General features: G+C 37.4%; 3 protein-coding genes across 3 annotated transcripts; 1 reads left to right on the forward strand and 2 right to left on the reverse strand.

Moving 5' to 3' along the window:
- Positions 1-345: 345 nt before the first annotated feature.
- LOC108366134 (cuticle protein 16.8-like) lies at positions 346-950 on the reverse strand. Its single transcript, XM_017620444.1, has 2 exons — positions 861-950; positions 346-798 (listed from the first exon to the last, which is right to left on the reverse strand). Exons 1-2 carry the CDS (start codon positions 870-872, stop codon positions 367-369), a joined length of 444 nt encoding a protein of 147 aa, XP_017475933.1. The 5' UTR covers positions 873-950; the 3' UTR covers positions 346-366.
- Positions 951-1,416: 466 nt separating this feature from the next.
- LOC108366137 (pupal cuticle protein C1B-like) lies at positions 1,417-2,035 on the forward strand. Its single transcript, XM_017620447.1, has 2 exons — positions 1,417-1,494; positions 1,573-2,035. Exons 1-2 carry the CDS (start codon positions 1,483-1,485, stop codon positions 1,975-1,977), a joined length of 417 nt encoding a protein of 138 aa, XP_017475936.1. The 5' UTR covers positions 1,417-1,482; the 3' UTR covers positions 1,978-2,035.
- Positions 2,036-22,018: 19,983 nt separating this feature from the next.
- On the reverse strand, positions 22,019-24,775 carry LOC108366138 (histidine-rich glycoprotein). The gene is made up of 2 exons (XM_017620448.1): positions 24,579-24,775; positions 22,019-22,696 (listed from the first exon to the last, which is right to left on the reverse strand). The coding sequence occupies exons 1-2, from the start codon at positions 24,600-24,602 to the stop codon at positions 22,352-22,354; spliced, it is 369 nt and encodes a 122-aa protein (XP_017475937.1). The 5' UTR covers positions 24,603-24,775; the 3' UTR covers positions 22,019-22,351.
- Positions 24,776-25,050: the final 275 nt, after the last annotated feature.

Consider the following 25,050-nt stretch of genomic DNA (forward strand, 5'->3'; position numbering starts at 1 on the left):
CCTAACCAAACCTGGTAACAATTCTATCATTCTTAAATATATTTGTGTATTAGACGGTGTATTAGATAGACCAGACTCATCGGATTTTTTTCGCTAGGAAGGATATTAGTCTCTTAATAAGATTACCCTTTAGATAACTAACAGGCCATAACCACACACACAGAGCACATTATTTGCAATTGTCCGGTTTTGGCCAGGAAAAAATTAGTACACTTTAAATCATCTATAGTGGAACCCCTTGCATATTTTTTTTTTTTGTGAAATGAAGAGCAAGTTCTTTTACTTTTATAGTATATCACAAATATTTATTTAAATTTTTACGATTCTTGATGACATCTAAACATAGTTTCTTTACCACACGTTTTTCTAATGATGATGCAGAGTATAGGCCAAAGGAGCAGCATGAAGCACAGGAGCAGCATGTACGGAGTGCACTAGAGGAGCTGAGTGTACGGAGTGCACCACAGGAGCAGAGTGTACGGAGTGCACTAAAGGAGCCGAGTGCACGGAGTGCAACACTGGAGCCGAGTGTACGGAGTGCAACACTGGAGCCGAGTGTACGGAATGCACCACAGGAGCAGAGTGGATGGTGGTCTTGACGGCATGAGCAAGCACTGGCTCGACAACGGATTTGCCGTGCACCTGGGTGATGCTCTGATGGGAGACGGCCGAAGGAGCGCTGTGCACCACGGAACCAACCTTGGCCAACACAGGCTCGTGGACTACGTGGTGAGTTTCGATGAGGCCAGCATTGACGCTGGTGGTGGCAAACACACAGATGGCGGCGAGGATGATATTCTAATGGGAAAATTAAAGATAAGAATTAAAGAGTCACAGAAAAGTACCGAATATCTACTTACAGCTTTGAACATTTTAGTTATTTTGTTTTGGGCTGGTGATTTGTTAAACAGTGAATTCCTACTGATGCCAAATGTGCGCACCGATGATGCTTTTATACTAAGTATGTATGTAAGGTAAAATAAGCAGCTAAGTTAATTTGTTATGATAAACTTGTACAACAAGAATAATCGATGAAGTGTAATCAAAAGTCCGAAAATCAACACAATTCCTTTGTTTACCATTTTGTTTTGGTGAGGGAGTATATGTATGTATGTATGTGAGGAACAGCTGATACGCCTCAAAGAAGCAAACTATTGTTTACGCACATACCAAACTACAACAACCGCTAATTACGTAAGGCAAAAGCGCAGCTGCGAAAAACAGAAGTTCAATTTTCGACATTGGTTTCGCGCAAGTCGAATGAGCAATTGACTCTGTATCAATCGTTTAGTACTGAGAACTCCACCTCCACTCACACTGGCATAACGACTTTAATGCTACGAAGAAATCTTCACTTATGCCATATCTACGTCACTTGACGCAATTTTTGTATAAAAACCAGCTGCTTTGCAGCATCCAATATCAGTCACCAGCCAACAGTTCAACGCTTAATCAAACAGCTCAAACTCAATCGACTTCAAAATGTTCAAAAACGTAAGAACAAGCACGCAACGAAATTAACAGAACAGAAAAGCCTTAACTTTAAATCTTTTTCCTTTATTTATTTCACAGATCGCTCTCCTTTGCGTCTTCGCCTTCGCCGCCGTCAACGCTGGCCTCATCGAAACCCACCATGTAGTCCATGAGCCTGTGTTGGCCAAGGTTGGTTCCGTGGTGCACAGCGCACCTTCGGCCGTCTCCCATCAGAGCATCACCCAGGTGCACAGTAAATCCGTGGTCGAGCCAGTGCTTGCTCATGCCGTCAAGACCACCATCCACTCTGCTCCTGTGGTGCATTCCCTACACTCGGCTCCAGTGTTGCACTCCGTACACTCGGCTCCTGTGGTGCACTCCGTACACTCGGCTCCTTTAGTGCACTCCGTACACTCGGCTCCAGTGGTGCACTCCGTACACTCTGCTCCTCTAGTGCACTCCGTACATGCTGCTCCTTTGGCCTACACACTCCATCATCATTAGAAAATTTTTCGTTAACGATTTAGCAATTTGATCCTTGTACTACTCATAAGTGCTCTAATAAAATTATGTCTATGTTTTATATAATTCAAAATTTCGCTGTTTTACTTTAAAGGAACACATTCAATACAAAAGGTACTACGGTTGATACTTTTTTTCTGCATTAATTATTTCGATCCTTCAGCGTACAAAATCATTTCAGATCTGTCTACTTACCTCGGCTGCATTATTTATGAATTTATACATGTATTTTATGCCTGCACTGCTTAACTTTTGGCTATCGAAGCAAAATGCATGTCACGATCGTATCAATTATTAAAAGGTGCATAATTTTAGGCATTAATAGTAATGATCGTCAGTTTGTGGTCAGTTTCTCAGTGCGAAATAAAACCTGTTTGCTCTTTTAACTAAGTTTGAATCACTATGTTGAATACAGTAGGTATAAACTAATTATGAGCGCTCATTCAGCTTCTGTTTAACTGACTACCCACGGTCTTGCAGGCTAAGCGTGTTTGCCCATTAACAATATAATCAACAGTGAGAAACAGTACTGTACTTTGAATATCTTCATATCATTTAAAACTTAATTGTAGCGTGAACTTAGATTTACATATGTAACCTTTTTTTTCGTAGTGTCTAAGCTCTTTGATTGCCATTTGGTTCATAAGCATCTTTAGACTTTGATTTATTATTCCCTTTTAGGATCGGGTTGGTTGGTTGGTTGAAGTGGCGAGTTAAACAACTCCACAAACATAACTCGCATTGGCTGTTTCTCTTAAATCCAGCCTGTGGAATTTAATAACTTGCAGTGGGTTAATATATCTTATTTCTGCAGGGAAAAAAGGTGATCGATCGACAGAGTACTTTGATCTACAGCTGGCTGTCAAAACCTCCTGATTTGAATGGGGTTCGCGCTGCTCAGTCGAGGAAGTTTTGTTAGTAGTGCGCGCTAATAGTGAGCGTTTGTCGTCCTAGTTTTTTTTTTGATTGTTTTTATTGAACATAATTGGTCTGCATCTTACGTTCGCTTCGCCCGCCTAGTCACTGTCCAGGAGGAAACGCAGTGAGAAGGGGAAAAAGTACGTCCGTGATGGTAGCGCGCCATGCCATGGCTAGATCAACGTTACTGACTGTGACGATCCAGTGTCAGTGACGTACCTTGGAAATACAGTACGTTATCCTCGACTGCAAACGTCACCCGATGTGCATGGCCCACTAAAATCCCTAGATATTTCACTAATTGCTACACTCTCGCAGAGTACTTGAGTGATTGGAAATGGAGTTATGTTCGTGTTATCAATAATGAGCGTCGAACGATCAAATTTGATGTTGATGGGAACTAAATATTCGAAGGACATTAAATGGGCCAAAGTGGCCTCAACATCTTCTTCACCAAAGCGAAGTTGCGATGAAACGTCTGCAGTATGGTCGGGAAACGAAGCGTTAAAGTTGCCGAGTGAAGTCAATGCTGATATCTTACTACACTTCCAGTACTATTATTCACAAAGGGATTGTGCCACTGGATCAAACCATTATGATTATGAAATACCATTGAAATATATGCTGGCCGAATGAGCTCAGGAATTCTTTTGAAATGATTTTTATGTGTCCATCTCTTTTCAAGTTTTCAGCACTTTATTCAGCTATAACTAGGTTTTATATTGCGTCGTGAGCGCAAAAGCCATAACGCCCGAAAGGCTCCACTACTCTAACCTCGGATTATTTTTGAAGCCTGAAATGGATGGGTGAGCTTAAGTCTGTTGGCCCAACCCAGAGAAGAGAGCTTTTGGCATCAGGATCATATGAGTCGAAGTTTAGTCTGAGTATGCGGCTCCGATGTGTTCGATATACTATCTAGTCTAGTCTAGTAGTTATTATCTCCCGATCAAAAGACTTCGGTATTAGTATTAGCAGCTATTTGGAGATATTAGTTGGCCTCTAAAGATGCGACTTGACACCGTCAGCTATGTTTTTGTCTTGGTTAAAGTTTTCTATTTACTGCAATCAAAATCACGCTCGAAGAAAATGCTGCGGTATTTGATTTTTTCAATGCTCTGGGTTTTATTGATAATCTCTAAATGGCCCACATTACATACATAAGTATGTATGTAACTATGAACCACTTCTCATAATGGAAGTCAATAAAAACAAAAAATTAAAAGATACAATTATAAAATAAAATAAAAAGAAATGCACTGCAACGCAACAAGTGCTAAATAGAAAACAAAAAAAAATGTATCGCAGAATTTCGCATACCAAACATAAACTCCTCGATTTATGAATATGTATGCTTCTATATGATTAAGCGATAATGCGGGTGTCTTGATTACATAGTGGCAGGCGGATGTGTGAGATTGTGGCAGGTGCTGAGTATTCACTTTTAGCGAAAAAAAGTCCAGTCGTAAGAAGTTGTAAAAAAATCGGCCATGTCAGCTGTGGTGGTGAGTGGCACTCTAACCAATAACGATATGCTCCGGATGGTGGATGATGGGATGTGTAAGGACGGGATGCACGGCAGTCACAATAGGTGTAGCCACAAGCACAGGATGGTGTGCATGAACCTGAGTGATGCTCTGATGCGAGACGGCAGATGGCAGGATAACAGGCGACAGGATGCTGGGTCGTGCGGCCGTCAGACTGAGCAGCGCAGCGAACACCACGAACTATTTATGTAAATCAAGAGCGTAAATGAAATATGTGGATAAATATTTAGTTGGTCGTTTACGTCCTTACCAATTTGTATAAGTTGAACATTTTTGCGCGCTAATACCGTTGCGTTGTACTTGCAGTGAACACGAAAAGAAAGACTTTGATGATGCTGCTATAACTGGCGCAGGCTTTTATAGTAACTGATTGGTCGGCATTGATGCAGCGCTGTCGTCTAATTACAATAATATGCTTGCAATATTTCTCTCGTAAACTGCTTTCCAACACCCAAACGCGCATTATTGCATTGTGACGGTTAATTGCATTTTCTAGATTCGTTTTAGCATAACAAGCGGCTGGCGACGCGGAAGGTATGTATGTACATATCAGCCGAGTCGAGGGGAGGCAAAGTGGTGCCTACAGCAGGTATGCTGCTTAGCATATTGGATTGCAATTGAAGTTCAATGCTGTTAACTACATAAATATGTTCAGCTACGCTGGCTGGGTTTTATACAGTGGGCTATTTCCTGTACTGAGCTATACTTCATAGGAAGAAGAACCAGCATTTTTTGGTGAATTTCTTGTGATTTCAAATGTATGTATTTAAAAACTGAGCTTAGAAAAATGCTCTTCGACTTGTCTTGCATACATTTGTATGTAAAATTTTTTCATAAAATTTGTGTAATTTGTTTGCTTATATAGGGTGATGAATATCTTTGATACCAATTATTTGTGATATGTTAATGCTTTTTTAATTTTTTTCATTCAATTGGTACCACAAGTTTTGGCAAACTTAGTCAAAGAGCGATAATCAATTAAACAATGCGTAAAAGGGATCTAAACTTTTTATGAAAATGGTCGTGCTGCAAGAACTGCAATAGGACCATCATAAGATACTAAAAATTTACATTCCAATCAAGAAAGAACTATATAGCCATGACGAGTCACTGCTTGGCGTGGTTGTTGGGCTGGCGTAATCATCCGACCGTATTTCTTCGAAAATGATGCAGGTAACGCTTTTATGGTGAACGGTGAACGTTATTGTGACAAGATAACAAACCTTATATGACCTGAATTAGATGAACTTGTTTTAGACAATATGTGGTTAACACAGGACGGTGCGCCTTACTAGACAGCGTCTGAAACAATGGACGTATTGTGAATGAAGTTTCCAGGACGCAAAATAATGAGGTTAACTAGCCTAGCCGCCGATACCTTGCGATTTGACATTATTGGACTTCAATAAGCCCAAGAAGATTCTAGAGCTGAAGAACGAAACTGTACGCGTTATAAACTATATACAGCCCGAACCATGCCAATTTTGGTATGCGCATCCTGTGTTGCCAGAGGGGTCGTGGTGGACATAATGCCATATACTAAAAATTATGATGAAATAATAGAAGAAATCATTTCGAAGATTTTTGCTGTATTTTATTTATAAAAGAAAATCTGTGGTTTTATTAATACACCCTGTATCTCTTCAATTTATTGAAGAAATAATCATTGTTTATTTAGATCACTTATTTGATCTTCGAAGAGTACTCTGCCACATGCTTTGCATGTTTTGTATGTTTGTGCTTTTGATCAGAGAAATTTCACTTATTATGCCACAAGGATAAATTGTATTTAGGGCATTGTATTTTGTACTCTGGCGGTTATTCCTTGCATTAACTGCAGTTAAATAAAGATATATGTATTTTAAAGATGATACCTACACCATTCAAAAGGAAAATATCATTCGATGGATGTTTGAGCATTATAATAATAACCAGAAACACAAATTGAAGGTGAACGATCGTTTAATAGTGGACTGGCTAATGACCGCTTGCTTCGCGGCGCCTAATAAGAACTTTTGGCGCTCGCCAATGAGAACCGGTAGTCTTCACGCGATGCTACAGCCGACATTTGTATTTTTGGCTTTGGCAATTCAAGGGCAGATATCGCTAAACGTTTAATTTCGTCGAAATTATCGAACTGGTAGCATATACTAGTTAATGAACTGGTATTTTCGCTGACTGGTTTGGCTTTTCACTGCAGGGGGGATTTGCATTGAGAACTGTCTGACTGCCACAGAACAACGAAAACGGATATCGTTTTACATACATATATGAATGTACATACATACATACATATTCGATAATAGAATTCAAAATCTTGATCTCCCCGTGTAATCAACTGATTTCGATCGTGTCGATAAGCTTTTTGAGATAGTTAAACGTTTGATCTAAAAGCAATAAAGTTGAATTCAAAAATATTGTTACGAGCTTAATCCAGACTTGATTAGACGTTAGACTAGGTTGGCTGCTTCCAGAGATGAGTGCGCATTGAGACTAGTAAACTAACTTTTACTAAGCAAGGGAGGAAATGTAAATCATTTTATTACATGCTTTATCACTCCACGCAAGCTTTGTAGCTCAAACCCGCTGCTATCTTCACTCACTGTCTGATATCTTTCAGGAAATATTCAATATAATTTTATAGCTTGTTATAGCTGTATAGCATAGCATAGTTTTACCAACCACTCTGACGTCAAATTAAGTGCTTGTGGTAGAAAAAGGCTCCGTTATAATATTAAAGCTCTGCAAGTCGGAATACAGAATTGTGACTTACAATGTTTAAACCTTAACCCTCTAGTAGGCTGAACCGCCTCCAGACGGTCGTTAACTAAACACCTTTTTAGTGCACCTATAATAATTTTTTTCTATATTCGTAAGGCACGATCTTTAGACAAAAATCGTTTTATTTTAATCGGCAGTTGAAATACAGATTTTGAAAACACGGTTAAAATTAATTATTTATTGCTATTTAGTAATTTCGTAATTAAAGAAACTGTTTCTTTTGAAACATTTTTTGATATAAAAAAATTCGGTGGATTTCGTAGTTAAAAGCACCGTATTTTGATATAAGTTTTATAATTATGTCACCATTCGAAATGGAGAAAATTGCTTTCGAACACAGACCGTCTACAGACCGGCTTGCCGACATATAAAAACCCAGCTTTTTTTTTTGCCTGTACTTTTACATTGCATATTAAAGGATTTTATCAAGCGAATACTATTTTATGGGGTATTATTATGGACAGCGACGAAAATGATGCCCAGAAGCGAGATCTTATGCTGCGGTACTGCCTGGATTCCGGACTAAAGCCCACTGTAGGATAGTTTTATCCTTGATAACATTTTAGATGTACCAAAAGAGCTGACGACATAGCCCAAGAGGACGTTCTCCTATACGTCTCACTAGTTACGAACGTTGCGATACCTCTGTAGGATCACCCAATCTGCTGATGTTAGAAGAGCAGATTCAAAACTTCTTATAGGACTACAAACGGGCACTACTTGTAAGCAGCACAGAAGTTCAAACCGAGCCTAGGGGAGAACAAAAAGTGTAAATAGGAGTTTCAATTACCCACAGGATAGCACATAATTAGCGATGGCCAGCTTTCTGCCACAATTGAGAACATATAAAGGAATATTCTTTTAGGATTCCTCTATTAGATGCATATATCAAGCGCTTTTTTGATTGAAATACGTTTGATGCAAACAGATTGAGAGCCGCAGTAACAAAGAAGGTTTATAAATAAAGTAAGTACAAAATTATTGAGCTCGCCATGTAAATATTTTAAGGTTAGCCTTTAGATTCCGACATTCTGGCTTTTACTGAAATAGTGTCTGTTAATGTAAGTTCAGACTAATTAAGAATATAATATATACGAGTCTCACAGCATCATTTTAACTTTCTTACAGATCCAGTTCAAAACAACAGTTCTAATATGTGCTTTTAATTTATTGCATATTTATTCAAATCAAATATTTTCCAAAAAAAGATTTTCATAAGTAAAAAATCAAAAAAAAAGTAAAATATTTACAATAAAATTGTTGATAACTGCAAAAGAAGGACGCAACAATGCAACGAGTTCAATACAAAACTGCAGTAAGGTCCTAAAATTCCAAACATTCGTGGCGGTCTATGTGGTTGGATGAAGGGGCGAAGAGTGTTGAAGTGGATGTGCATAGAATAATCGCTTGTGGGGTCCAGTGGGGAGTGTGTGGGCAGTGCAACTATTGTAGCTCCGAGTGTACGATCTAACCAACAATCACATGACCTGGGGCCAAAAGTGGGCTATGAGCCAATGATGGCACCACAAGTGGATGCGCTAATGGTCCAACAACCACACGTGGGCCAAGAGCTGGGATGATGGCTGGTCCCAAAACGCTGGGGTAGGCAGCAGCAATGCACAAGAGGGCGGCGAACACCACGAGCTAAAGAGCGAAATGGAAGAAAGTGAATATTAATATAAAAGAGTATCCTTTATGGTACGGCGCTTTGCTTTTGTGTTTTATATTTTTTTATCCTTACCACTTTGTAGAGGTTGAACATTTTTGCGGTTTTAGGTTTACTGCGAAACTGAATACTTGCAATGAACACAAAGAGAAACTGTTTGATAATTTTTCGAAAGAATGCAACAGTTTTTATAGTAAATCGTTGTCACCTAAATGCATTGCCACAATGCCACAATCTGTGCATAATACTACCACCTACCTGTAATTGAGTTACCATATGCACTTTGAATTATTAACACTCAGCTGTAATCAGCTGCAATATGCCATTGGGTGTCGCTAAAAGGCCGTTGCATTTGAAGTATAATAGATGTTTGTTTGTTTGTGTGTGTGTGTGTGTGTGTATTTGAGTGCACAAAGCTGGCGACCCATGTGCGCTGCAACAAATGCAAAGTGCAAATGTTTGCGCTGCGGTGAAGTGGTACCTAGTGCTTGACTTGTACGGTTAGAGTTGAAGTTCAATGCTGTCAACTTGTTGTAAGTGTTAGAAATTGCTCTTGTTTTTGTTGCTGTTATGTCATTTGCAAACATTTGCACGTTTGTCGCAAATGCAAAGCAAAGCTGTCTTAACTTGTGGGTAGAACTATTGTTGTTTATTCTACTTACTTAGATATGTGGTTTGATCGACATTTGTTACGCTACATTGCATAGTACGGCACCGACTGGCAGCTGAAATGCGATACCAGTTATGATGGAAGTAATTAATCAGGATTAAAATATATAATAAATAAATTATTTGCAAGCCTTTGTTTAGTTTATATGAAGAAACCAAAGGATTTATGACTACAACGAAAGGCAGTGGGTACATGGCGTATACGCAACATTGAAATTTTGACAATGTAAAGTCCTTAATTGTGAACCAGATATTAACACTTTTTTTAACACGAGGTTTAATGTGAAAAAATTTACCGGGGAACTGAAACTACATAACACACCGCTTGGTGTGTGTTGGCGGCAACAGGAGTCATGCGCACATGACTCTTACAGAGGCGCTTGGAGTCATCACAGCCATACCGCCTATAACTACACTTATAGAGAAAGGAGCATGCTGGAGCGCGCTGAAAATGACGAACCTAAGTATCTTGAAAAGTGGTCACTTAAAGGATAATTTGGGTGTCCTAAAACCATTCATAAATTATTTCGAGGTAAAACTCGCAGGCTCAATATTACCGAAGCTGACTTTTATCAAGCCGTACAAGGTAAAAATACCTGAAAGGGAAACCTGTAAAATGATAATCCCCATGTTCAGCGAGGGAATTCGAATTTGGTGCACTGATGGTTCAAAACTTGAGCATGGGAACACTGGAGTCTGCGTGTATGGACATAGATTTCAAAAAAGCCAGGCAGTGTTAAGAGCCTTTGCCTTTTGCAAGACGGCCTCAAAACTAGTATACAGTTACAAAAAGGCACTGGAAAAACTAGGAACCAAGAGCAACCTTGTGGTGGATTCCGGGCCATGAGGGCTTCAATGGCAACGGGAGGACTGACGCTATAGCGAAATGCGGTGCCCAACGGTGCCTGATTGGCCCTCAGCCTTTCTTTGGTCCATACAGAGGATACAAAGCTGAACTTCTGATGTGATGGGAGGACTTGGAAGTTACAACCCAATGATGCACGACAAGGCAGTGCAAGATATTCATAACTCTCTCTCGTGGAATCTCTGAACGGCTGCTAAATCTTAGCAGAGATGGTTTAAGAACTTTCACCGGATACCTGCAGGACACAGCAAACTGAGATACCATCTACATAAATGGGACTCTTTGAGGAAACGAACTGCAGGTTTGGATCTTGGAGAACGCTTATCAGCTCCATCGAGAATCTGGAACATGGCTCCCTCCAAAGTGCTTAATTTCATTAATAGCCTAAGGTTGGAGTGCCTAGTTAAAGGTAAGCCCAATAGATCTAGCTAGGTCGCAGCGCTATATGTACTAGTAATAATAGTTATGATGAGACACCTCGAAAAACCGGAAATGTTGTTTCAGTGATGCACAGAATGAGAATTTTGGCGAAAATTGCATTTAATGTAGCCTAATAACAAATAGCGATTATTTTGAGTAAGTTTGGTGGCTCGACTCGGGACTAGCCCTAAAACGGAAAACTAAAGTTGCAGTCAGTGTTAGCGTCTAATTTCCGTAATTCTTAATTTTAATTCATAGTAGAAGTTATGGTATGATCTATTTATCCTTTGAATGCAAATGAATGACTTGGCGTATACGCAACTTTCATTTATTACCCCTGCTCGGTGTATTGAGCTTCAAACAATCGTGCACGTCCATATGTAGATACATATACATACATGCATATGTGTGTTCATATACCTATATTCAGTAAAAAAATTAAAAAAAAAAAGAAAAATTCACTTAAAGTTGTGATATTTACCTTTAAATTTTAGGGAGCGCATTTTATTCACATTTATCTTCGAAAACACAAGATGACTAGTAATTATATTTGCAGCTTACAACAATAAAAACTGTAAGGTTTATTTCACAAGTTTTCAGGAGCATTTAGAAAAGAGACAAAAGCTCTCCTATGTTATGGATAATTACTATTTATAATTATAATTTATAATTATTATTTATAATTATATAATATAATTAATATATTTATAATTAAGCTAGCCTTGATGTGGGTTTGATGTCGTTGCTTTGTTGATAAACCCAAAGCATTGGTGTCTCTTCATTGATTCATGTGTGATTCGATGTGTCATAAATTTTGGCTGGAGAAAATCGCCGCCACATCCCCACGCACACCGTCTTTGTAAAGTGGAGAAACTAAAGTAGGTATTTGACTTGTCTCCTAAAAAGCCATCGCATTATAGCTGATTTAAGAGCCGAATCGAATAGACAAGCGCACGCCCAGTTGACGGTGGTATAACTGGACGGAGGGAACAGCGGTGGTCTTAACTTTGCTGTTTATTAGATTTATCAAATATAGAAAGCGGTTAGGCTTCTACTAAATAAATAGTAGGATACCAGCCGCAACAAAAGTGGGCGTGCGTGGCTGCCACAAGCAGGGCATTAATAACTCGATACAGTACAAGACCAAAAAGGATTTGAACTCGAAGGGCGACAGAGCAATAAGTACCGCCTACCCATCACTTAGTATAAGTATCCTCTCCCTTTGATGTTTGCTACGAAGGTTAATCTGCGCATAGACTGATTGCATAAAATTTCGCTTGGAATATGCTTGGGGGCCTAGGTACTAAATGTTTCGGTCTAGCAAGTCGTACCATAGGTAAGGAACAATACCCAGAGGCAGAATAGGTGTGCTTACAAATGCTTTTGCACCCCAGTGATACACTCCACTTTTTATAAAATGTCTAGAATACATTTTTTAATAGTGCTATTCCAATGCTGGCGCGGCTGCCACTCCGTATGAACTAGGTTCGATTCCTGGTCCAAGCAACATCAAACTGAAAAAACGTTTTTTCTAACAGCGATCGCCCGTTTGTGTTATCAGTTTTGTGTTATCAGTGATAACTTATCACACAGGACACACAACACATATTGGAGGAGAAGCTCGACAAAAGTGTAAGTGCTAAAATATTATATTATTATTTCAATGATAGCATCTCAGTATGCGTACCTTCCCTCTTTCTCTCTTATATTTGCAGGCTTCGGTGACCTGCAGTCGTCAGAAGAATCCGAAAGTGTTTACCCATCTCAGATTTCAGAAACTCAATGCTAACCGCATTGGCCTGAAAAAGCTTTCGCAATAAGCCCCATTTACAGAATTGAAAGCTGATCCACTTCCACATCGCTTCTCTGCATGAGCTTTGGAACAGCTGTTAGATAATATTTTTGTATGTTTATAATGCAATCCGGCAACGCTTTAAAGAATTAGTAGAGGGAGGGCTACTAACTATGTTGGGATGGTTTTAATCGTGTAATAAAGCCAAAATCGGTAAACAAATATAAGAAGATATTTTTATATCGTTAGCCCTCAAATTCAGTTGGATATAAGATATGCACCCAAATATTCTCGACAGGAATTTGTTTGAAAAAAGATCTTATACATCATTCGGAAAAAATTAGCTTTATTATTTAATTGCTCTAATTGCTGGCTGTACCGCATGCAAACTCTGAGCTATTTATCATTCTTTAAAAATGCTTTAGAAATTACGAAATTATTTAATTCATATCGAGATTTTGCTGCTCTTACTATATGCAAATACAAATAAAAACAATAAAAGATAGAGGGTAAGTAATCAAAATTATCAATCTAAGTATGTAAAGCAAGTGCGAAAAAGTGAACATGCCAGGAATTTAAAAAAAAAAAAAAATTAAAATTAAACGTGTAAAGTGCATACACTTGCGAAATTTGTTTATATCCAAATTGGGTGTTCCAGTAGGGTACTCAAATAGAACCGAAAATCGCATCCGAGTTCCGAGTCAATGTTCAGAACTTGCTTTTGGGCAGAGAAAGATTATAAAACAATATTGTGCCACTAAAATAAATGTCTTTGGGTTCAAAATATAATGTGTATAATATGTACAGAGAAAAAAATCCTTCCGCAGAATGTAATGCCTAATAATTTGGTAAATAAGTCCTTCATATAGAGAACATAAAAGAAAGAGGTTAACAATCACTATCTGTGAAGGTTTGATTGAATTTATTTTAATTTACGCGCCCTATGAATTAATCCGCTCGGTGGCGCAGAAGTCGAAATATTTGAGCAGCGCGTATTTATGGAGCGATTTGTTTCATATTTATAACCTATATTACTTAAATAGTTAGAAATAACTCCAAAACTAATTTAGTCGTTGGGTAGTGCGGGTGTCGATTTTTTTGATCAAATACTAACAAAAGCTTGTCTTAGTTATTATTTTTTTATAACTTGTTTTCGATGACGTTTATCGTTTTTGATAAATTATTTATATTCTTGCTCATACTAAGCCTTTACAAATATACTAATTTGGATTTTTTTGATAAAAAAAAATCAGGCCAATTATTAAAATCCATAGATAATCAAAAAATTTTTAATTCAAGGAAATCTTATATTAACGAACAATCGAAATGAAAATCGGAAAAACCCCAAATTTCAAATGATGTTAATGTAAAAATTTTCCAGTTGGTGCTCTAAATTCTTTCGGCAGCACGGCAATCTTCAAGATCACTAATGGTAGTCATTGGCATACTTCTAGCCGAGGCTAATACTCAAACATTTTTAAGCATTCATGTGTCAGAGAAATTTGCTCTTCATACATGGGAAAATTTTTAAGCTTACTGCTTACCAATAATACTAAAATTTTTATTATTTTTCTCTAAAAAAAAAAATGGTAAAAATTACGAATTTTTAAAAAGTTACACTTCAAATAAGACCACCCTTTATGTACGACTAAAGATATCAAAAAAATTGTCTGCTGCAATAATTTGAAGCTATTGCGTCTACCAGCATCAACAATTGTCCATTGTGTTCTAGTTATTGTTGTTGTGCGGCTGTCGTCAGTGGTCAAGCGTTGACTCGTAGACTGATGGGTGGGTTGGGCGCTTAATTACCGTACATACATACATACATATGTGTACTGCGATTAGCTGCTCTCGTAGGCTGCTCCATTTTACGGTAGTAAAAAATAGTTGGCGGCAAAAGCAAGGCTTGTAAAGTAGCTTTACATAAATACTTCATTTACTTCGCTATTAATCTTACTGTTACACTTTGTTGTTGCTGCAATTTTATGTGATTTTTTTTTTTTTTTTTTATCTGTTGTCAGTATTTCGCATTCGCATTTGCATACAATTTGCAATGTTGATGTTTTATTATGATTAATATTAGCTTTATGACTGACTTCAAACAAAGGTGGTAATTTTATTATTGCCGCAATTTAGTTATTGCATCTCGATCGACAACCGCTTGTAGTGACACCTCCATACGCCCAATTGCAGCTGCTGAGCGCTGATTGAGCTTTAATGCATTGTGCTAATGGAGCTGCTGTAGGCGTTTGTCACAAGATGCTGGTTACTTGAACAAAAGGTGGGTATTTGGGTAAGTATAGCACATTTTCGCATAACAGTTTTTTATATTGTAATTGAGAAAATTTGAGAAATATAAAAGTATATAAATTTTGTTATTATGTTTTGCTGGCTGGAATTTGTTTGAAAAGCTAAATGATTGCTAATGCCAATGGGTCGTTAAACCCCAAACTACAAAACAATTAATATACCTACATATATATGTATGTATGTATGTACATTAGGGTGCATCACTTTTCATACAAAGAAAAAAATTTTACGGTTTTTTGTCGCAAATATTTTGGAAAAACATTAAGATTTACGTAAGCTGGACGATTTAAAAATGCCTGAAAAAATCAAATTTTTCATAAATAAAAATTGTTTTTAAAAATATTTTTCCGAAAAATCACGTCAGATAGTCAAAAAAAAACAGTTAAACTTAAAGGGCTTAACAACTTTAAAAATTTTATCAACGCAATCAAAATAATGAAATTCTTGGAGGTATTTTCTAATCCGCCCAGCTTACGTAAATTTTAATATTTTTCCGAATATTTTGGCGGAGTTCTTAAACTACAGTAGGATTCGTTAATCCGGATCAGTTAAAGCCAGCTCAATCCGGACTATGCGGGAATCCGGATGACCAAAGACATCAAAATTTGCTAGAAAAATTGTTTGTTAATTTTTTATGATAAAAAACTCTAAAAATGACACAATATAATGGTATATTAGCTCAATATTTATTTAAAAAAGTCGGATACTTTTGTTTGCCGAATATACTTTTGCGTAATCCGGATTACCGAGACCGTGGTCGGTCTAGATTACAAGTAAATAATAGAATTTTTTATTTTTTTATTTTTTAGATCATATCCGGACTAACGAATTTCTACTGTACTCCTATAAGACTAAGTATTAAAATTGGTGAGGCACCCTAATATACACACATACATATGTTTTGGTATATTTTGAATACTATTTTTAGCGAGATATCTCATCCCATTGTATTTGCTTCGTGCTGGCTAACCTCTTCGGGGCAATGTTTGAAAATAAGCGTCAAAGGTCAGTGTTTAATATCGCAGCTGGAGTTGCATATGAATTCATCATCCTAAAGTATTGTTGGCAAATAAAAGAAAAAGACCGCAACAAATTTGTTTGAAATAAGAGTGAAAAGAGTAGTGGCAAAAGTTTCACGGTGAAGGTTAAATTCAGCTTGGTTCAAAACTGGTAAAAAACCAATAATTAAGTCAGTGCTTTGACAAATTAATTATTGGTTTGCGTCAATTTAGGCTTACGAAAACTATTTATTTTTTTTCGGTGAGCAATATATGTACGTGCATTATCGACTATGTAGTAGATCAAGTGCCATTAAAGGGGTAAGCGGTGGAAGGAAAAGCAGAAGAGGTGGTTGAACGCGTAAAGCTTTGTGGTAGGGGAGGACGGGATCAGGTAGGTGGACCAGTTAGAACGCCAATCAGTGACCTCTAAATTTTTCAGAGCTACCTTGTCCGTCGCCAGACAATAGGTGGTTAGAACCCCTAAGCTTTTATGATTTTTTTTTTATGCCAATTTCGTGTGCGATGCCGAGCCACCCTTCGATGATTGTTTCATTTACGACTCGTCACTGCTAGAAGAGGCATAGAATCGCTAAAATCCTCAAAAAAAATGGACGCGGATGGACGTTCAACGACTATTTTCAAAAAGTGCTCCTCCCTGATTGAGCCGCTAACGCTTATTTTCGATAAGTCTCTAACATTTGGCGTTTTTTTAGATGACTGGAAAATAGTGCCTATAACCTCAAACTTAAAAGCGGCAACAAGAACAATGTTTGTAATTATAGACCGATTTCGAAATTATCCACAGTCTCTAAAATTTTCGAGAATGTTGCCAAAGAGAAACTCTCATTTTCGATTGGTGGTCTTACTTTGCAGTTTGGGGGTGTGTTTTAATATGGCGTATATGTATGTATAATATGGCGTCTATGTATTAAAATACCCCCGTGGGTCCGCCACTGACTGACACGTAGTTTTACCCCCAACCTCTGGGACTTTCCTCACATATGTTACCGAAGTTAAGGACTTGGGTGTATACTTTGATACGCAACTCAGCTTCTCCACGCGCATAATTTATACGTATTGTTTCGAAATCATAAGCCGTAACAGTCTGCGTTTTCGGACCTGTATGTACTGAAGTTGCTATACACTACGCTACTAAGATCTAGGCGTCTTTTATTTGCAGAGCATATATGACCTCCAATATAAGCCGAATAGAACGAATTCAAAAACTTTTTATCAAATGCTGCTCTTCGCTCACTGAACTTTAGTGATTCTATACCACCACATGAATCTCGTTGTCAGCTTTTAGCTTTAAAGCCCCTATATCAAAGTTTTACTTTTCTCGCTCACTCTTTTATTCCAATTCTTATGAATAGCTCTGTCGATGGTCCTACCGTCTTAGAAAAAATAGCGTTCAATGTAACTTTTCGGAACCTACGCCATGTTCAACTGTTCTACGTGGAGTTTTCTAAGCATAATTATTTACGCTAAATTTGTCCTCTCTCAAGGGCTAAATTTTGAATCAATTAATCGCCTCTAAAAAATTGCCTGGAAAATCGCCTAATGAGAAGACCATTTTAGAGTTAGCACGGTGGGGTTTTCGATCTCAAAAGTTCATTTAGCACAATAAATGTTACAACCCTTCTTTTTCCTTCTTTTTTCAGGAATATATTGGGAAAATTTTATCAGATTTTTTTGCCTGGGAACCGACTGGATTTCTTTTTTTTTTTAATTTCATTGAACAATACCAGTGCCTTGTTTTTTGACAAAATCTATACCGACTATATTTAAGGTCTCTATCTGACATGATTAGTTAATGTCGGTATATATTATGTTGCACAGTGTATAACTATGAGCTACTATTATATATATATATATAAATAAAACTCAAATAAAAATAATCGATTAAAACTCAATTCATTTTCAATATTATTATTAATGATTTCCTCGCAAAAGGAATTGACTATTAATTATACGCTTGTCAATGCGATCGATACCAGTTCTCCATTGTCTACATAGTTAGTAAACTCAGCGGGTAAACTTGAAAGTGAAAGGTGTAATTCTGCATGTCAGAGAACTCTTAATCAACGTTGTACATCTAAATACTTAGCTACTACATATATGTATATAGTTAGTAACTATGAACTTGTACACTGAGCGACATAAGTAGGATGTTATGATGGCCGTGAAAAATATAAAATTCGATTAATAAATTAAATTCATTTAGCGTTTATTGGTAAATCCTATTAAAATAAGATAAATTAGATAAACTTTTATAGAATTTTTTTTTATAAAAATAATACACTATGAGAACATTATGCGCGTGTAAGGCTGATTATTTTTTAAAGAACGTGCCAATATTTTCAAATTTAATGAAGCTTGCGCTGATATCCCAATTTCTAAAGATCAAAGTGTAACTTTCTGGGTATTAAATGAAAATTTATAGAGCTTTCTTTTTTGATAAATACTTAATTTTTGTTTTAAACTTTCTAAAACGCAATATATGAAGGAAATTTCCTATAAGTTTGCATAGCTTCAACAAATTCGAGTTGTGTCTGCATTTTTGACACTCACTGTGCAGAATAAAGAACAAATACTTAAAAAATATTTATTTTTATTATTTTTTGTTTGATTTAAAATTTTAAACATGTTTAGTTTAATGCAAATTTCCTATATAAATACGTGCATGAAAGGTCAGTGTGAACAGACTTATCGTGTTAAGAAAAAAGTGTAACAAATAAGCTAAAATGCAATACATATATTTACGTCAATAACGAGATTTGCATTACTTGTAAGGAATATATTTCTTATGCAATTAAATGTAGTTATTGCAAATTCGCCAGTGATCGCCTTGTCACTTTCGTATAAATATAAATTATTGTGTGTCTTGTTAGAAGCGGCTTAGTTGTTATTCAATCCGGGTTAGTGGAGCATAGCTCTGTAGGAGGCTTGGTCTACGGACACTACTGTAATTTATTAAAACTTGGACAGAGGGATTTTCTTTTATTAATGGGGAATTAAAGTAAAAGATACATAAAAATTGAATTTATGCTTAGATTATAGAACACAAATCAAAATTTTAAATATTCTGCATTAAAATCTTAGAAAGTTTGAAAATCGATAATATTTTTTCTTCCTCCAAATGTAGTGACTGTCCAAGAAGTTCTATCAAAGAAATACTTTGAAAAGGTTTTCCGGGAAAATCCTAGTTCCGATCTAGTTCGCTTCTAGTGCTTTAAGAACCAAGACTTGGTCGTGATAAATACATTTTGTAGCAAAAAGCTGGTGAATTTAACACAGCGATGCCATAGGACTTAAAAGGAGCGAATTCTAAATTCCACAATTTCGAACTAATTAGTTCGCTCCACGTTAGGCTAAGTGTTTGGCCGACCTTCTAATCCAATTTGTTTTGTGCGTCCTTGTGTTATATTGCGAAATGGAGGGACCTACAATTCTACGCCTCCTCCAACCGGCAAATGAAATTTTATGAGAAGCTTTTTCAGGACAGAAATACATTCGGAATCAGAAAAACATTTTCTAATTCAGATATTGCTTGGACCAGGGATCGAACACAGGTCCTGAGGAGTGGTAGTACGTACCTATAGCCACAGTGGACTATTACGAAGAGGAGAAAAAACAGCACTAACCTGCTGAGCCACTTCCTACCCTAAATAAATTGAGGACGCTCAAAAGTTCCATCAACGATATCTCTTCCAAACCTATGAAGTGGTGAGACCCTACATAGGTAGGTCATTTAATTCATCCAAATTCTCTTCGCGACACAGTACTCTGAGATAATGCCAGTAGGAGCTCTTGTATTAGCTAAAATATACTCATGTTAGGAAGGATGCAACAGTATTGCCATGAAAAGACTGACTAATCTTCAGGTCCTCCGACTAGAGAACGGCGGCGGTTTCCTGCAGTATCTGTGAACCATCAGCTTAGATGGATATACATACATACCATTATCTGCCATTGGTAGCCATCGTTCCATTCTTTTCTGGTCCAAAACCATAGATGTGTCTTTGTATTGAAGTTCCAAACCGGTATAAGGCAACTTTGATTCCATGAAGCGGTTGCAGGCATCCCTCCCCAGGTGCGCTATTTAGCACCCTCGATATGCTTAAGCATGCGAGTCTTTTCTCTTTACCAATTATTTAATTTCCATTCCTTTTGACCGATTACTGTGCTCAAAATTCTCAAATGTTTTCCAAGAGTCAGTTTGCTGACTTAATAAGCCGTTAGATTCCTCTAAGTCTCTATTTTAAATTCTTTTTTAAACTTAGTTTAGAATCAAGAACGGCAACAAGGTTTATGGATTGGAGAATCAGAGTTGGTTTCCTTAAACTTGGCCAAGAAAGGGCATTAATCTTTGATTTTGTTGTGAACAAGACCATTTCTGTTTTGGAGGAATTAACCTTGAAGCCTTGATTGAGCGCTCATCAAAATACCTCATTTAATCCTACAACTCACAGAAAGTTCAGAGGTGCCTTCTTAGCTGAGTCAAAAAATTGATAGAAATAATTTGACCAGGTCCACTTTATTCAGATTTCATTTGAGCCTGCAGAGCCTCGTGAGTATACCTGTTATAATTCCTACCTTATCTTTAAGCAGGTTAATAAGAAGTCTATATCTTGTCCGCTACCTCATTTACCTTTATTCCCTTGTGACGTGGTGCCCAAAGTAACTGAATGCTATTGTTTTCGATAGAAACCCTCAAGTATGAGTTCAATGAATACCCAGTAAACCAGCCAGGGTATATTCCTTGAAGTCTAATGATCTAAGTGCCGTGACGGTACGCATATTGCGGATGCTAGTCCTGATTTGTATGTATGTACATATGTGGGTCAACCTTTTCGTATACATACAGTCCCATCCATATTAGAAAAGATTCCCATTGTATACTCACCTGCTTCCTATTTCTCAGGAGTTCCCACTTTGATGTAATGTATCCTTTGAACATCAGACTTGTGGGCCTAAACCTGTTTGCCAGTGTATAACCATCTTTTCCTGGCTTTGGAATGAAGGCTAACTAACTTTTCTCCAAAGATTGCGCACGTGTTCACGTGACAGACACACCCAATTAATTCTTATTAGAGCCCCTATACGCCTATATTCCACACAGTTTAGCATCTTCGAATATACACAAACTGGACCCGGTGACGTACTCAAAGTCATCACCCCAGTCTGCTACTTGGATACTTTCAATTTGGTTAATGATAGCTAGCAAATAGTTTAGCATCCTTAGCGTAAATAGGGATGATATGGGGAGACCAGCTAAACGCGAGCAGTTGGAAATTGTCAAACTCATTCTAGTTCCGAAATATAAATTTGCAGGGAAGTTGACGATGCAGCAGCAATAAACTTGCTTCACATGTTGCAAATATCCAAATTCCATAACCGAATATTTGAAGGTTTGTGAGTGCTTGGGTATAGTGCGCTGGGTAGGTAAAACTATATAATAATAGTAAATAATAACAATAAATAATAAATGATCCAATTTGCCATGTGCAAGCAAACATACCGCAAATTATATTACCTACGCATGCAAGTATGTATGTACGTATGTTTTGTATGTGCGTAGCCCTTATGCATTTGTGCTATTTTTGTTCCTATACAATCAGAAAGTAGTAGAAATAGTATATGCAATTTTTGTGATATAAAATGACAAACAAACAAGCAAATGATTTGTTGCAATAATTGCAGTAATACTTGCCATTGTATGGCGACTTGTTGTGAAAGGCGTAAAGACATTTACATCCAGCATTTAGCTTCGAGCTATAAGAGTGTCACATGCAACGCTTAAGCAACGCAATCCGGCTATTATTGGATGTCTTTACATTTACATATATGCACAAAAAGGTGGCTGAGGGGAGATAGGGTACCTAAGTATCACGTTCGGTGTACGGTGACTGACAATTCAAATATGTATGCGACTTAATTATGTATATAGGTTAAGTTAGCTACATATGTACCTTCATATCTTTGCAGATGTTTTCAGTAGTGCGAGTATTAAAAAAAAAAAACTATAAACAAATAAACTGCTGGTTTTTGTTTTTTAATAAACAATTAAGCTATTTATTTATAACGAACAACATCTTCTTCGCTTTTAGCGATTTTGTGCAATATGTACAAACATATTTTTTTGTCCTTCAAATGCCATAAAACATTTAAGAAATGTTGAAAATTTATTAGAAATAATGTGACAAGTTTCCACGCAACGTTCAACAGAAAATATAGCAAAATTAAAGAAAGATTAGCTCTCGTAAAAATTAGTCATTTATATTAGCCTCTCCACACATCCTAATTGAGCTCGAATTCTTGGGACCTCATGGAAGTCGCTTTTGTTATAATTTTTTTGTTTTTTTTTGTGGTTAAGTGTTTTCATCCCCCTCAATGGTAATGATGAAAGTCATGATGATCGTAATGATGATGGTAAGGATCAAAAGCTATGGGATGATAGGCTTTGATTATAGGCGCTGCATGATATGTCTTCACAATGGGATGCACAATTGTCTTCAGCACTGGCACTACAACTGGCTTGATGATGGGCGCACTGTGGATCACCGTTGAACTTTGATGTGAAATGGCAGCTGGTATATGCACCAATTTAGTCAAATGCAATGGTTCGTGATGATGATGATGATGCAGCAGTGGGTAATCAATGTGTGGATAGTGACCATGCAGATAGCCTGGACGTGCGCTGGCCAAGGTGACGAGTATGGAGAGTATGAGCGACTGAAATTGAATTAAAATGAGGTGTTAGTGAATAAAACAAAAGGTCTTCATAGTATATATTAAGCTTATTTCTCTATCCTGTGTTGAAGTTTAAAGAAAGTGGATTGAATTATAATCGATAATTTATATGAAATAAAGTTATTTCGTTGAGCTATCCCCGAAATCTCCCCTGAATACGTAGAGACTTTTGATTCAGAAACTGACAATAGAGAAAAGAGCGAGTATAGAAGAAACTATGAGAAACAACCACTTGTTTAGAGCATAAATAAGATGGAAGCTTCATTCCTGAGGAATAAAGCTGAGGAATTTTTGCGATCTCTGACTTAAAATACACTACTCAAAAAAAAAATTAAGGGAGGCTTTAAACAGAGAAATTGAAATTAAATATAGAGGCTATCGGATCCATATGCCGGTCTAACTGAACAACCCTTTTTTCACGCAGGTGGACCGAAAAAAAAAACTAAATTGAAAAATTATTTTTCACGTCGGGATTTTATTTACTTATTTATCTGAAATCTGAAAATTAGAACGCTAAAGCTTCAAAGGGCTTTTTTAAAGTCTCAATACGACCATTTTCCACCGAAATAAGGCCTGTCAAAAATCACCGCAAAATTTGGATTTTGTTCTACCCTTACGTTTTTTGAGTAGTGCATTATCTGCCGACATTGGTAGGTTAGGTCAAGCCAACACTTTTATTCTTTACTATCGAGCCAGATAAATTTTCGTGGACCCCCACTTACAACTCGTAAGCCCCCATATTTTTTTCACGCCAACGTATACCGCCGTCGAGTCTGCCGTCGATCCCTGGGAGTCCATCTGGACCACTAGATCCAAATACGATCAGAGAAGGGATCAGAAAAGAGCTATTAGGACTGAGAGAAATACACTGGAAAAGTACCACAGGATTTCGTCTAGCCGTAATATTTATGGGAGGGCGTTGTTTGATGTAACCTGATGAAACTAAGAGCACTATGCTACGATCAATGTCACACCCGCAGATGTTATGGGTTAACGAAGAACGGTTTTGGTTCAGAATTCGAGCCAATCCTAGCCTACCAACTGAATTCTAAATTGGAAAGCATCATTAACTGAATCAAAAGATTAGTAAATCCATTCAAGGTTCAACAGCCGCTGAAGTATTAATGATAATCTCAACAATTCGTTGAGAGCACAGTCGATATTTTTTAAGGAACTCTCGGCCACTGCATCTTTGCATTCGGTCTATTTAATTACGATGAATAGCGGCGTTAGTGCAGGAAGCTACACGACAGATAAATTTACGACCTAAGCAGCCTTCGAGATTGCTTTTACGTAATAGGGTATTTCTACCAGAGTTCACGGGCACTGTACTAGGAATGATGGATTTAACGACGGTTTGGAGGGCACAGAGCGAACATTTTGTAAGATACTTCTTGCCAGCGACATCATAGGCGATCAAGGACCTTTTTAGGCCTTAATTTTGACAGGAACTCTGATCACAGATTGCCCGTTGGAAATCCAAAGCTTAAAAAGTCACGGATTGACCTGAAGACTTTTTTAACTTCTTTCCTTGTTTAGTATTTTTAGTTAAGTAGCTTTTAGTGGTACCAGCAGAAAAGTCAGTACAACCTAATGGAATTGTGTCCCTCCTAGGAGCCGCGGCTAGCCGCCTAAATACTTTAACCTAACCGAATCTTGGCAAAACTTCTAGACCGGTCTCAAAACAAAAACCTTCCTTCGAAAGGGATGCACTATTTTAACAATTTCATCCCCGTTTGAACGCCCCGAAGTTGTGCATTCCATTCACTGCCATTAAGGCCCCAATCATTTCAACAACAGAAGGAACTAACTCCATTAAATTTCTTTTTCATTTGCTGCGCTTTTTTCTGCCTCCTCAACTTACCAGCTTCAACATTTTTATAGGCATCCAACCGCGTATCTACCGAACAGTGAATAATCCTGCGTAAGTCCTTAATTCCGCGCGGCCCGAAAACAGCGCACTACAAATTAACTGCGCGTTTTATTTCGCTATTATCACGTTTGCGATTACTTTTTCGATTTTTTGTTTTTTTGATAGCGTTGCGTTGCGCTGCAATTTGAATGAGAACATCGACTGATGCCACCAGCTCGCTGTACACACTCTTATATATTTTTTCTTTTAATAGTTGAAAAGTGTATTTCAACTGTATGTAACCTAAACCATCGGCCACTTAGTGTCTTAATGCAGCAGACTTAGACGCAGCCATCGACATCACATTGGTAACAATGGCAATGTGCAATAGCTGCACCACCAACAACAACAACAACAACAACAACAACAACAACAACAACAACAACAGCGATAGATGAAAACCAAACGGTTAGTGCAACAATAA

Source organism: Rhagoletis zephyria, unplaced genomic scaffold (genome assembly GCF_001687245.7).
Source record: "Rhagoletis zephyria isolate East Lansing unplaced genomic scaffold, Rhagoletis_zephyria_1.1 Rzeph_scaffold_02162, whole genome shotgun sequence".
Classification (NCBI taxonomy): domain Eukaryota; kingdom Metazoa; phylum Arthropoda; class Insecta; order Diptera; family Tephritidae; genus Rhagoletis; species Rhagoletis zephyria.

Bases quoted from the DNA above. Each gene is read 5' to 3' on its own strand.
- LOC108366138 (XM_017620448.1), bottom strand. From the start codon at position 24,602: ATGCCTATAAAAATGTTGAAGCTG. The intron at 22,697-24,578 runs GTAAGTTGAGGA...ATTCAATTTCAG, and splicing joins CTATAAAAATGTTGAAGCTG to TCGCTCATACTCTCCATACT.